We start from the raw sequence: 13,657 nt of genomic DNA, 5'->3' as shown, positions 1-13,657 counted from the left end.
CTCACTTACATTCTATGTTGTCTTTGGAGATCAAAACGAGTGGCATTTTCACTTTTTCAATTCTATTTTAAATGAATAGTTTATCTAAAATCTGTGTAAGACAATCCTTTGGGACCAGGCAATTTGCCAGTTCTCATCATTTAGGAAGAAATCTGTTAAAGACGGTCATGGGATTGCTGGACTGCAATTCTAAACCATCCCATAATGGGGTTTATATTCCATCTAATCAGCAATTCCAAAACTGTAAAAAGAGCTGTAACTAGTGGTGGGGGGAAAACTAAAATTTGGATTGTAGTACATAGAGTCCTTCCTTCCTTCCATATGTTCCAGTAAACTAAAACTACCGAGGCTTATAAAATATCCTCCCACCAAAGGAATAGAGTTGGTGTTCCAAGTTTCATTTTGGTGTGGAATGGAAAAATATTACCTGTTTAGAAAACTAAAGGGATTTGATAAATCTATAGTTCAATCATTTGTTCACGCTTTAGGTTTTCAAATATTATTCACGATCAAATTTTTGCAAAAATTTGATGTAATTCATTTTCAACGTTCTGGATAAGCTTTCATCTTCATAAGAAACGTGAATCCACAGAGGTAAATGACATAAACAAACTAGTTAACTGGTAAATGGCATCATCCCGTATTCAGCTGTCCCTAAGGCTTTGAAGATGACTTTGAGGACAGTGAGATTCATCAGAGTGCATAAGTACGGCTAATACAAGCCAACGCATTTTGACAATCCTTCTACACTGGTGATAATAATAATGTTGGTATTTGTTAAGCGCTTACTATGTGCCGAGCACTGTTCTAAGCTCTGGGGTAGATACAGGGTAATCAGGTTGTCCCACGTGAGGCTCACAGTTAATCCCCATTTTACCGATGAGGGAACTGAGGCCCAGAGAAGTGAAGTGACTTGCCCACAGTCACACAGCTGACAAGTGGCAGAGCCGGGAGTCGAACTCATGACCTCCGACTCCGAAGCCCGGGCTCTTTTCCACTGAGCCACGCTGCTTCTCTATCTTTTATGGTTACCAATACCATTTTTGTTTATCTCTTTCTTTGTGTTTAAGGAGTTCTCCTATAATTCAGAGGTAACTTTCTCAGGGACACCCTCATTAGGGAGTGTTTGTTTTGTAATTCACAAGTTTAGCCTGACATACACTGTGCATGGGGGTGCAGGTTTGCTTCCAACAGAGAAGCAGCGTGGCTCAGTGGAAAGAGCACGGGCTTTGGAGTCAGAGGTCATGGGTTCGAATCGCCGCTCAGCCACTTGTCAGCTGTGTGACTTTGGGCAAGTCACTTAACTTCTCGGGGCCTCAGTTACCTCATCTGTAAAATGGGGATTAAGACCGTGAGCCCCACGTGGGACAACCGGATGACCCTGCGTCTACCCCAGCGCTTAGAACAGTGCTCGGCACATAGTAAGCGCTTAACAAATACCAACACTAACATTATTATTAACCTGGCACTACATTCTATGCAGACAGACATGTGCTATCAGAAAATTATTCTTCCTTAATTCCTTAGCATGCTGCCCCAAACAGAGAGCAAAAACATGTTATGAAATAACTGAGTATATGAATCCAGTTTTTGCTAAAATGAACACCTGAATTCCTTTGAGCTTTCCCTTCATTGTATCTTTAAATTCTTTGGCTTTAATTATCGTGTAGTTGTCCATTTTTCTCCCTTGTTCACCAAGCAAAGATGACCTCTGTTTGGTTGCTGGTATACCGACTGTGTTGAGGACTTAATTGGTCAAGATCCCGTTTGGCTACTTGATGGCACATAAGGCCACTGGGAAAACTGTCCTAAAAGCTGAAGAAGTGTCTTTGGTAAACCCAGGACTCACAGCCGGAGAGAACGAGAGATGCTGTAATTAATGATAATAATAATAATGTTGGTATTTGTTAAGTGCTTACTATGTGCAGAGCACTGTTCTAAGCGCTGGGGTAGATACCGGGTCATCAGGTTGTCTCATGTGAGGCTCACAGTTAATGCCCATTTTGCAGATGAGGTAACTGAGGCACAGAGAAGTGAAGTGACTTGCCCACAGTCCCACAGCTGACAAGTGGCAGAGCCGGGATTCGAACCCATGGTCTCTGACTCCCAAGCCCGAGCTCTTTCCTCTGAGCCAAGCACATGAACCTGTAGTTTGGGAGGCAGACTACGTAGTCCATCTTCCATATTTCATGATACCATTTAGCGAATCTTTAATAATAATAATAATGCTGGTATTTGTTAAGCGCTTACTATGTGCCGAGCACTGTTCTAAGCGCTGGGGTAGACACAGGGGAATCAGGTTGTCCCACGTGGGGCTCACAGTCTTAATCCCCATTTTACAGATGAGGGAACTGAGGCCCAGAGAAGTGAAGTGACTCGCCCACAGTCACACAGCTGCCAAGTGGCAGAGCCGGGATTCAAACTCATGACCTCTGACTCCAAAGCCCGTGCTCTTTCCACTGAGCCACGCTGCTTCTCTAATCTTTGTCATTCCTTGCATCGCTCACTGGAATTCAGTGCACGCATTCAACTTTGTGATCCTGATGGAGATTTGGTGTGACTTTTGGAGTTCTTTGATGTGACCTTTGCCATTCATTCTTCAGGGTCCTAACTGCAGTGGTAACTGTTAAATTTTACAGCGTATACAAGCTGGGTTTTTTTTTTCAATGCTATTTGTTAAGTGCTCACTATGTGCCAGGCACTGTAATAGTTGGATCCTCAGTCTTTCTCAGGATGTCAATTCAAAGTGTTTGCTGATTCTGAAAAAGCTTCATAATCAAACTCTTACCTGTGAATATTTTTCATCTGGCAGAAGGATCCTGCATGACTGATTCTAAATTTTTGACACTGCTTTAGACTGCTGCGTTGAGAGAATTTCCATGGGGATTGGGATTATATAGAGAAGCAGCGTGGCTCAGTGGAAAGAGCACGGACTTTGGAGTCAGGGCTCATGAGTTCGAATCCCAGCTCTGCCACTTGGCGGCTGTGTGACTGTGGGCGAGTCACTTCACTTCTCTGGGCCTCAGTTCCCTCATCTGTAAAATGGGGATTAAGACTGTGAGCCCCACGTGGGACAACCTGATTCCCCTATGTCTACCCCAGCGCTTAGAACAGTGCTCGGCACATAGTAAGCGCTTAACAAATACCAACATTATTATTACGACACCCTAGTCTACTCTGTTGGATGTGGAAAAAAGACCAGACATTTTCCATTCAAATCGGAAGTAGGGACCTTATCAGCATATATAAGCACAGAGATTTGATAAACTTTTCAGAAAAACAGATCTAGGTTTTTAAGTTGTTACTTGTATATCGTTTGCTCATGATACACAACAAAGATCATTCCTGATTAGGATCTCCTGTGGTCCAAAACCACACTAGGATTTTTGTTGTGCATAATAATGGTGTTATTTGTTAAGTGATTATTCTGTGTCAAGCACTGGAGTAGATACAAGATCATCAGATTGAAACCAGTCCCTTTCCCACATAGGGCTCATAGGGAGGGTTAAACTCTTTAAGAACAAGTTTGAGATTTTCCCAACAATGGAAAGAAATGAGCCCTTTGTCAACATTCTTTGCTTTCCTCTTGAAGAAGGGAACTGAAGAAGGAAACTGAAATCTGGTTGCATTTTCTCAATACATCAGTCACATGAGGAGGCAGGGCTTGTGCTGTACATCTCTGTACCGTAGTTCTCAGCAGGTACGGCATCTTTGATGCGACCTTTGCCGTTCATTCTTAAGGATCCTAACTGCAGTGGTAACTGTTAAATTTTACAGCGAACATAAGCTGGGTTTTTTTTTTTTAATGGTATTTGTTAAGCGCTCACTATGCACCAGGCACTGTAATAAGTGCTGGGGTAGATATGAGATAATCAGGTTGGACACAGTCCACGTCCCACATGGGGCACATAGTCAATCACCATTTTTACAGATGCGGCAAGTGAGGCACAAAGAAATTAGGTGACTTGCCCAGGGTCACACTGCAAACGAGTGGCAGAGCAGGGATTAGAATACAGGTCCTCTGACTCCCAGGCCTATTTTCTTTCCACTAGGCCACGCGTCGTCTCACACTGCTTGTTAGCTATTCTTCACAGGGCCTCATTTCCAGTGGTGGAAGATTACCCGAGGATTGTTGGGCACTTTTCAGATTCTCCCCATGGCTGTGATTGAGAGCTCAACCATATATAGGCTAAGGTGGTGCTGAAGAGGCAAAGAGGGCTTAGTCGGGGAAGGACCTTGGGAAAGCTGTGATTTAACTAGAGAAGCAGCGTGGCTCAGTGGAAAGAGCCCGGGCTTGGGAGTCAGAAGTCAAGGGTTCTAATCCCGGCTCCGCCACTCGTCAGCTGTGTGACTGTGGGCAAGTCACTTCTCTGTGCCTCAGTTACCTCATCTGTAAAATGGGGATGAAGATAGCCTCGCGTGGGACAACCCGATGACCCTGTATCTCCCCCAGCGCTTAGAACAGTGCTCTGCACATAGTAGGCGCTTAACAGATACCAACATTACGATTATTAACTAAGGCTTTTGAGGTCAAGCGGTGGTCTGTTGGATAAATACTGGGAGCGAGTTCTACGTCAGTGGGAGGATGGCGGCAATGGGTCAGCGGCAAGATAGATGAGATCGAGAACAACACCCATTGCAGTTACTTATGACATCTTACACGTTTTGTCGGCAAATCCGATTATTTATCCTCCGCAACGTCAAGCGCTTAGTCGGTGCTCTGCAAACAGTAAGTGCTCAATAAATATGACTGATCAATGGATTTTTAGAATCCACCCCCGTCTGTCCAAACAACCACCACACTGTTCTGCGAATCTGTCACATCCCAATCTGACTAGTGCCTCGGCCTCCCCACCGACTTCACTTCTCCAGAGTTTCCAGGACTCTACTAGTCTCGGCTACGGGAGGGAGAGTCAAACAGAGGCCTTTCCCTTTCTAGCTTGGGCGGTGGCTAGCGAGTGGAAGGCAACCTGCTAAGAATCAAAACACTCACCCATGCTGGGCAGCGGCGGCACGGGAGAGAGTCAAGGGCAGATTCGAGTTTACTGCGGGGAAGGCGGCAGTGGTAAACCACTTCCGTAATTTTTACCGAGAAAACTCTATGGATCCGCTTCCAGACTGATTGCAGATGGCCAGTGAGGCGTTCTGGAGAGATGCATCCGTGGTGCTGCTATGGGTCGGAAACAACTCGACGGCATAAGACAAGACGAGAGTGCTCTATTATCTCTTCCTGTCTGTAATTTAGTTTAATGTCTGTCTTCCCGGCTAGGTTTTAACCTCTATGAGGGAAGACATCATGCCTACTAATTCTATAGTGCTCTGAACACCATCAGTAATAATACCGAGAAGAAGAATTGGGATATTTGTTAAGAACTCCCTGTGTGCCAAGCCCTGTACTAAGCACTGGGGTAGGCACAAGGGCACAAGTCTAGGAGTCAGAGGATCCGGGTCTTAATCTGCCACTTTGCTGCGTGACCTTGCGCAAATTACTTCACTTCTCAGTGCCTACGTTACTTCAAGCGTCAAATGGGGAGCACCGTGCACCGTGAGCCCCGTGCAGGGCACGGATGGTGTCCCACTTGGTTACCTTGCATCCACCCCAGCGCTTAGTACAGTGCCTGACATGCAGTAAATGCTTAAAAAATACCATAAAAAAGTGTTTACTGTGTGTGTCAGTAACTGTTCTAAGTGCTGGGTAGATACAAGTTAATTAGGTTGGTCATCTTCGGGTGGGCCCTATGCCAATACCCCAGGGAAAAGGAACTCTGACAGAAGCAGCATGGCTCAGTGGAAAGAACTCGGGCTTGGGAGTCAGAGGTCATGGGTTCGAATCCCGGCTCTGCCTCTTGTCAGCTGTGTGACTGTGGACGAGTCACTTCGCTTCTCTGGGCCTCAGTTACCTCATCTGTAAAATGGGGATTAACTGTGAGCCTCACGTGGGACAACCTGATTACCCTGTATCGACCCCAGCGCTTAAAACAGTGCTCTGCACATGGTAAGCGCTTAATAAATACCAACATTATGAACAGCTGTGGTTGGCAAGATTTGATTGGTTTAAGGTAGGTCATATTCTACAAAACTCCTACTCCCTCTGTAAACCACTATGGGGTTCAGTAGGGTACGCTTCATTCGTTCACCCTTTCGATAGTATTTACTGAGTGCTTACTGTGTGCAGAACACTGTACTAAATGCTTGGGAGACTACACTATAACAATATGCAGACGCATTCCCTGCCCACAACGAGCTTACAGTCTAGAGGAGCATCAGATAAATACTGATGCATGTCTGAATTTCAAACCCCGGTTTTGAAACTTTTTAAAAGTTCTTTTAATCTTGGATTCTGTTTTTCTAAAGAAAAAAAAAAATCAGAGCAATAATTCTCACTGAATAATTCTTTAGTTGTGTCACAACTTAAAGGTCACCCAATTCTAATGTCTGAACGCTGATTTGAGATGCCAACAAAAGGTAATTTAAGACCCTAATCTTGACTCCTTCATGATGAACGAGCCCACCCTGGAGAATTTAAATAAGCCAGTTTAATGTCTGCCTTTAGAACACAATCTTTATGTAAATGCTGCTATTATGGTTCAATCACCACCTAATTAAGCACTAATTAGAACTCTCAGTTTATCGCACTTCTGTTAAGCTTCTTCAAGGATAAAGATGTCCCAAGGTACTGCTTTATTTTCCCATTCTCAGGCTCTAATGCCTAATGGCCTAATGCCTAGTAGAAATAATGCCGGTTACTCACTGTCAGAGCTAGAAGCTTCCCATACGTCAGATGTGCTGGAATATGGTCAGTCTTTGATCGCAGAGATTCGACATACCAATGTTCTGCTTCGGGCAGCTTGTTAAGACGCATGTAGGCTTCACCTACAAAGAGAAGTCAGACCAGTGAGAGGGCATTCACAGTGGTCATCACTGCAAAGTTAAATACAATCAATAATTCGGGGGTTGAAGAGGAATCAACCAACGGTCTCTATTGAGAACTTGCGGTGTGCACAGCACCACACTCAGCTCTTGCGAGAGCACAATACAACGATAACCATTGTGACATCTGCCAAGCGCTACGTGCCAAGCATTGTACAACGCGCTGGGGTAGAGTCAGGATCAACTGCCAAGATACAGGCCCTGGTCCACATGGAGCTTACAGTCTAGAGGGGAGGGAGAAGACGTATTTAATCTCCTTTTTACAAATGAGGAAACTGGGGCTCAGAGAAGTTAATGGACTTGCCCAAGGTCACAGAGTAGGCCCAAGGCAGACCTGACGTTTGAACTCATGATCTTTCAACGAGACCATACTGCGTCTATTCATTCGTTCATTCAATAGTATTTATTGAGCGCTTACTATTTGAAGAGCACTGTACTAAGCGCTTGGAATGAACAAGTCAGCAACAGATAGAGACAGTCCCTGCCGTTTGACGGGCTTACGGTCTAATCGGGGGAGACGGACGGACGAGAACGATGGCAATAAATAGAGTCGAGGGGAAGAACATCTCGTAAAAACACCATCCAAGGAGTTTGCTTTAACTTTTCTGCCACCTCACCCCTCAACTCATTCATTCATTCAACAGTTTTTATTGAGTGCTTACTATGTGCAGAGCCCTGTACTAAGCGCTTGTAATGTACAATTCGGCAACAGATAGAGACAATCCCTGCCCAATGACGGGCTCACACTCTAAACGGGGGAGACAGATGGCAAATCAAAACAGAACAAAACAAAAACAAGACAACATCAAGATAAATAGAATCAAGGGGATGTACACCTCATTAACAAAATAAATAGGGTAACTCCCCCTACCACCCTTTTTGTGTGGTTACAGTGGTCTGAGGAAATAAAAAGGAGACTAATTTTAGGCTTGTGAATTTCCTTTTTTTTTTTTTTTTATTGGGTAGCAACCTGGTAAAAGGATTCCTGGATTAAAGGATGAAACAAATGGCTAAAATGGGGTTTTAAGATTATCTGAGGATTTCAATTATCTCCACTATTATGAACAAGGCAGAATTGGTTATGACTATAAATCCTCTCCTGAGGAATTCAAATCTTAATCTTTCCAAAATCAAAGCAGGGAGAAGGTTTTATAAGAGAGGATGAAAAATAAAACAAGAAAAAGCAAAGGAGACTAGACTAGAGAAAGGGGAGAAAGGAGGAGTGATGTTTTCATTATTTCATATTATGAGAAATTGACCAGTGATTCATTCATAATAAAAGGAGAAATGCAGAGGAGAAAGGGAAGAGAGGGGGAAAAGGCCAGGGAGAACAAGAAGAATGGATAAAAGTGGAAAAAACAGAAAGGGGAATAAAGAAAAAGGAAAGAGAATACAGTGAAAGAGAAAGAATGTAGAGGAAAAAAGAATACGTAAAATAAAAAACATAGAAGAAAACAATTTTCTCTATGACACGACCAACCACCAAAATATCTCTTTTATGATTCTGCACTCCTACTAGGTTGGTATATAGAAAATGAAACTTCTTCATACTAAGGGAACATTGATCTTGGTGGAATTCCCGGCACTTCATTCCTTCTCCTGGCACTCCAGGTTAAAAAGGTGTAAAATATGTCTCAAGGTGCTGTTATATTCCCCCCTAACTCAGGCTACTCGGACTGTGAGTCCCATGTGGGATCGGATCTGGGTGTGACCTGATTATCTTGTATCTGTCACAGGGCTAAAGAGTGCCTGACGCAAAGTAAGCACGTAACGAACACCATAATAATACTAATGTTTGCACTGGCAGCATTACTGCTATGGCAGGTTATGCGTAACACACTTTGAGAGGGAGAAATAGGGTAGGTAATAAAGAGAAGAATGATGATTTGTTCTTTTTGGCGTGATTATAGGCAGCAGGAACTGAACAGCAACTGAATCCCAACTTCATGTCTAGGCCCTGTGACACCATCAACTCCCTAATGACCCGTATGGTCTCATGAAACCAGACTTCAACAGTCTCATCTTTCCACCTCTGAACCAAAGAATTCAGCCGCAATTTCTGAATCATTTTATTTTTGTTCCAGAAATGCCTGTCATCATGAAAATCAGTGTCATTTATTGAGTGTCCATCATGTGCTGGTACTGGAGAGAATACTGACCCCTCAAACTCAAAATGTCCAAAACAGAAGTCATCTTTCCACCCAAATCCTATCCATCCCTTGACTTTTCAATCACTAACTATAGCACCACCATCCTCCCTGTCTCACAAGCCCATACCTTTGGCATTATCCTTGACCCATCTCTCATTCATCCTGCACATTCGATGTCATAGAATCCTGTTAGTTCTACATTCACAAGATTTCTAGAATACATCCTTCCTTCTCCAAAGCGCTACCTTGCAATCCAAGCATTTAGCCTATCCCACTCTGACTAGTGCATCAATCGCCTCGCTGATCTCCCTGCCTCCTGCATCTCCCCACTCCAGTCCTTACTCAGCTCTGCTGCCCAGGTCGTTTTTCTGAAAAACCACTCACTCCATACTTCCTCACTCTTCAGAAACCTCCAAATGTTGCCCACCCACCTCTGTATCAAACGGAAACACCCTAATTCCTGCTTTAAGGCAATGGTCAATCAGCTCTCTCCCTCTTACCTTACCTCACTGATCTCCCACTACAACCTAACCTGCATGCTCTGCTCCTCTAATGCCAACCTTCTCTCTGTACCTCAAGTTTATCTATCCCACTACTCACCCCTTGCCCACATCCTCCCTCGGTCCTGAAACTATCCTTCCCAATTCATAGCCGGCAATCTACAACTTTCTCCATCTTCAAAACCCTCTTAAAATCACACTTCCCCCAAGAGGCCGTCCCTGACTAAGCTCTCATTTCCCCTATGCCCCCATCCCTCTGTGCTGAGTTCACACTTGGCTACTGTACCTCTTAAACCCTTTGATTCTCGCCCCAGTCCCACAGCATTCGTATAACAGTCTTGTACTCGATTTCCCCTATTTATAATTAATTTTAATGTCCATTTCCCCCTGTAGACTATGAACCTCCTGTGAGCAGGGACCGCTTTACCAACAGTGTTGAAATGTACTTTCCCAAGCAATTAGTACAGGCTCCGCAAACGGTTAGTGCTCAAGAAATACAACTGATTGAGTGAAGGATTGAGAAGATCTAGAGGAAGGTCTGGGAGTCAGGAGACCTGGGTTCTAATCCTGGCTACGCCATTTGTGACTCTGGGCCTCATCTGTAAAATGGGAATTAAAGCTGTGAACCCACGTGGGACAACCTGATTACCTTGTATCCACTCGAGTGCTTAGAACAGAGCTCGGCACACAGTAAGCGCTTAACAAATACCACAATTATTGGAGAAACAGCGTGGCTCAGTGGAAAGAGCACGGGTTTTGGAGTCAGAGGTCATGGGTTCGAATCCCGGATCTGCCACTTGTCAGCTGTGTGACTGTGGGCAAGTCACTTAACTTCTCTGTGCCTCAGTGACCTCATCTGTAAAATGGGGATTAAGACTGTGAGGCCCACGTGGGACAATCTGATTCCCATGTCTACCCCGGCGCTTAGAACAGCGCTCTATAGTAAGTGCTTAACAAATACCAACATTATTATTATTATTATTCTTAACTTCTCTTGGCCTCAGTTACCTCACCGTAAAATGAAGATAAGACTGTGAGTTTCACGTGGGATGTGGAAGGTGTCCAAGCTTGTATCTACCCAAGTGTTTACTGCAGCACCTTGCACATAGGAAGTACTTAACAAATGCCTGAAAAAAAATAAAGATTTGGCCCTGTCCTCAAGGGATTTATAATCTAATATCAATGACATAGTTAAATAGCTACAGCAAGAATCTGGGCCTTGTGCCTGGAATTATTATTATCATTGCTATTATTATAGGTATTATTAATAATCACTGGGGTATTTTTTCAGAGCTTACTATGTGCCAAGCACTGTATACTAAGCACTGGGGTGGATACAAGCAAATAGGGCTGGATACAGTCTCCCACATGGGGCTCACAGTCTTAATGCCCATTTTACAGATGAGGGAACTGAGGTAGAGAGAAGAGAAGTTAGTTGCCCAAGGTCACAAGGCAGACAAGTGGCAAATTCAGAATTAGAACCCCTAGGTCCCTCTGACTCCGAGGCCCATGCTCTCTCCATTAGGCCACCCTGCTTCTCTGGCAATGCTGCTGATGATACTAGTGATTTAGTAATGGGGACCTATGATACATAACTGACTATTAATACTGGAAATGTACATTTCTTTCAACCCTTAAGTCAGAGTTTGGCTGAGTAACTAGCCTTTTAAATTATGAAAATGTTATGGAAGTGCCTCTAGGTCAAGCTACATGGTGGAATTTCAAAGTTCCTTTCAATTTAAACAGAAAGAACAAAGAGAAAAAGCTTCCTCTGGAAGGGGATGGTGCATTTTGAATATATGTGTTTCAGAGACAGATGGCTGTTTTCCACATTGGATTATCACGTTTCGAGGGCTTCTCAGTAAAACAAACAGTCATCTTCCTGAGGGCACAATGGATGATATCTTAACGCTACCTCCTTCCCACTCAGTTGGTATTTGGTAGGATTTATGTGCCATGAAGACTTCCCTAAGCACCTAAGGACTTTAATCTTAATGAAGCAATTCATGGACAATCACACCTGAATTCTGCCAAGAGAAACAGATTCTGGATTCTAAACGGTGACAGAGACGGCTCATTTTGGTGCTAATATTAGAATTTAAGGGTATGTTTAGTGGTTTTAGAATTTTCCGGGAGGATTTAAATCAGTTTTCAAAATCCCACACAGAAGGTCTCAGGCTTTCAATTTTATTAAATTTGTGATCCACCTCTAGTGAAGGTCACCTCTAGTGACCTCAAAAACCTCCAGTGGTTGCCTTCGCATGAAACAAGAACTCCTCACTCTTGGCTTCAAAGCTCTCCATCCCCTTGCCCCCTCCTACCTCACCTCCCTTCTCTCCTTCTACAGCCCACCCCGTACACTCCGTTCCTCAGCCGCTAACCTCCTCACGGTCCCTCGTTCGTGCCGATCTCGCCGTCGACCCCGGCCCATGTCCTGCCGCTGACCTGGAATGCCCTCCCTCCTCACGTCCGCCAAACTTACTCTCTTTCCCTCTTCAAAGCCCTAAGGAGAGCTCACCTCCTCCAGGAAGCCTTCCCAGGCTGAGCCCTCCCTTTCCCTCTGCCCCTCCTCCCCTCCCCATTGCCCCTCCTCCCTCCCTCTGCTCTTCCCCCCTTCCCCTCCCCACAGCACTTGCACATATTTGTATATATTATTTATTGCTCTATTTTGTTAATCATGTGCATATATCTATGATTGTATTTATCTTGTTGATATCGATGCCAGGCTACTTGTTTTGTTTTGTTGTCTGTCTCCCCCGTTTAGACTGTGAGCCCATTGCTGGGCAGGGTTTGTCTGTATCTGTTGCCAAATTGTACATTCCAAGCACTTAGTACAGTGCTCTGCACATAGTAAGCGCTCAATAAATACGAGTGATTGAATGCATGAATGAAGGACAATTTGCCTATTGAATTGGTTAGAAAAAGAACCGGGAACGATTAAAGAACATCTTCACGGTACTTTTTCTGGTACTTTAGTCAATACTCTGATGCCGACAAAACATAAATAGCTGAATTTGTCACATCAAAAATCATTTTAGCTCACTGCGCCAATTTTTTCAGTATGAGAGATGCATCACTATTCGATTCATCTGTAAACTACATTGACAGATGAGAACATTTGCTAAATGCTTAATCACCGATCCATTCGCTTCAGTCACTACCAGTTTTCAATTCATTAATTAGTAAAGCACTCTGAGATACCAAATATGAAAGGACTGTAAAACACTAAACTCACATTTCATAATGTATCTTGTTGCAGGTAAGATAATTGATAAAGCCATAGTTAAATTGGGTTCTATATATCATATCGACTAAGAAATCTATATAATCTGTCTCAGAGTTTCAGAAGTGTCTCGAGTAGTGAGATGAGTAAAATAAATCAGTTCGTAGAATTTCCAGGGCCTTCCAAATGACAGGCTTTGTGGACCTCTCACAAAATGATTTTCACGTATGCAATTAGTCATATTATATGTCTCCCTGCTTCTCTTTTTTGTAAAATTTTATGATGAAAAGGCTGGCACTTTCAATTCAATTTGTCTTGAGCTTTGATTTGCTCACCTTCAAATAAAATAAAGAAATGAAGAAACATTGGAGAGTTAGAATATGTTTTACCTATTTGCAAGAAAATCTAGTTTTAAAAGATGCAAACAATTAACTAATCGACTTTTACATTTTTCCTGACACTGTAGCATATAAAGTAAATTCATCACAAACATTTTATTCTTAGGTTCAAAGAATGATCTTTACATGACTCTGATTTATGTCAAGTTTACAGTCACAGGGTCATGGGTTCTAATCCCGGATCTGCCTCTTGTCTGCTGTGTGACCTTGGGCAAGTCACTTTACTTCTCTGGGCCTCAGTTACCACATCTGTAAAATGAGGATTAAAAGTCTGACCTCCATGTGGGTGAGGGTCCGCATCCAACCTGATACACACGTATCTATCCCAGCGCTTAAAACAGTGCTTGGCACAAAGAAAGTGCTTATCAAGTACCCTAATTATGTAAGTACACAACGGAAGAAAGGCATCCCACAAAGAAAGGCAAGGCACCAACATGGAAAGATATTTTTTCCTCC

The 13,657-nt window shown here is 43.5% G+C and overlaps 1 protein-coding gene across 1 annotated transcript in view; it reads right to left on the bottom strand.

The window, feature by feature from the left end:
* The window catches only part of TMTC2 (transmembrane O-mannosyltransferase targeting cadherins 2), a 342,425-nt gene that overhangs the window by 96,200 nt on the left and 232,568 nt on the right, over positions 1–13,657 (bottom strand). Inside the window, exon 8 of the mRNA XM_029078947.2 lies at positions 6,752–6,873. Within this exon, the coding sequence (XP_028934780.1) occupies positions 6,752–6,873 (122 nt within the window). The remainder of the gene's footprint in view (positions 1–6,751; positions 6,874–13,657) is intronic.

The sequence above is a fragment of the Ornithorhynchus anatinus genome, chromosome 14 (assembly GCF_004115215.2).
Source record: "Ornithorhynchus anatinus isolate Pmale09 chromosome 14, mOrnAna1.pri.v4, whole genome shotgun sequence".
NCBI classification, from domain to species: Eukaryota; Metazoa; Chordata; class Mammalia; order Monotremata; family Ornithorhynchidae; genus Ornithorhynchus; species Ornithorhynchus anatinus.
Note: the sequence above shows the minus strand (reverse complement) of the source record. Positions and strands in the feature narration are given on the sequence as shown.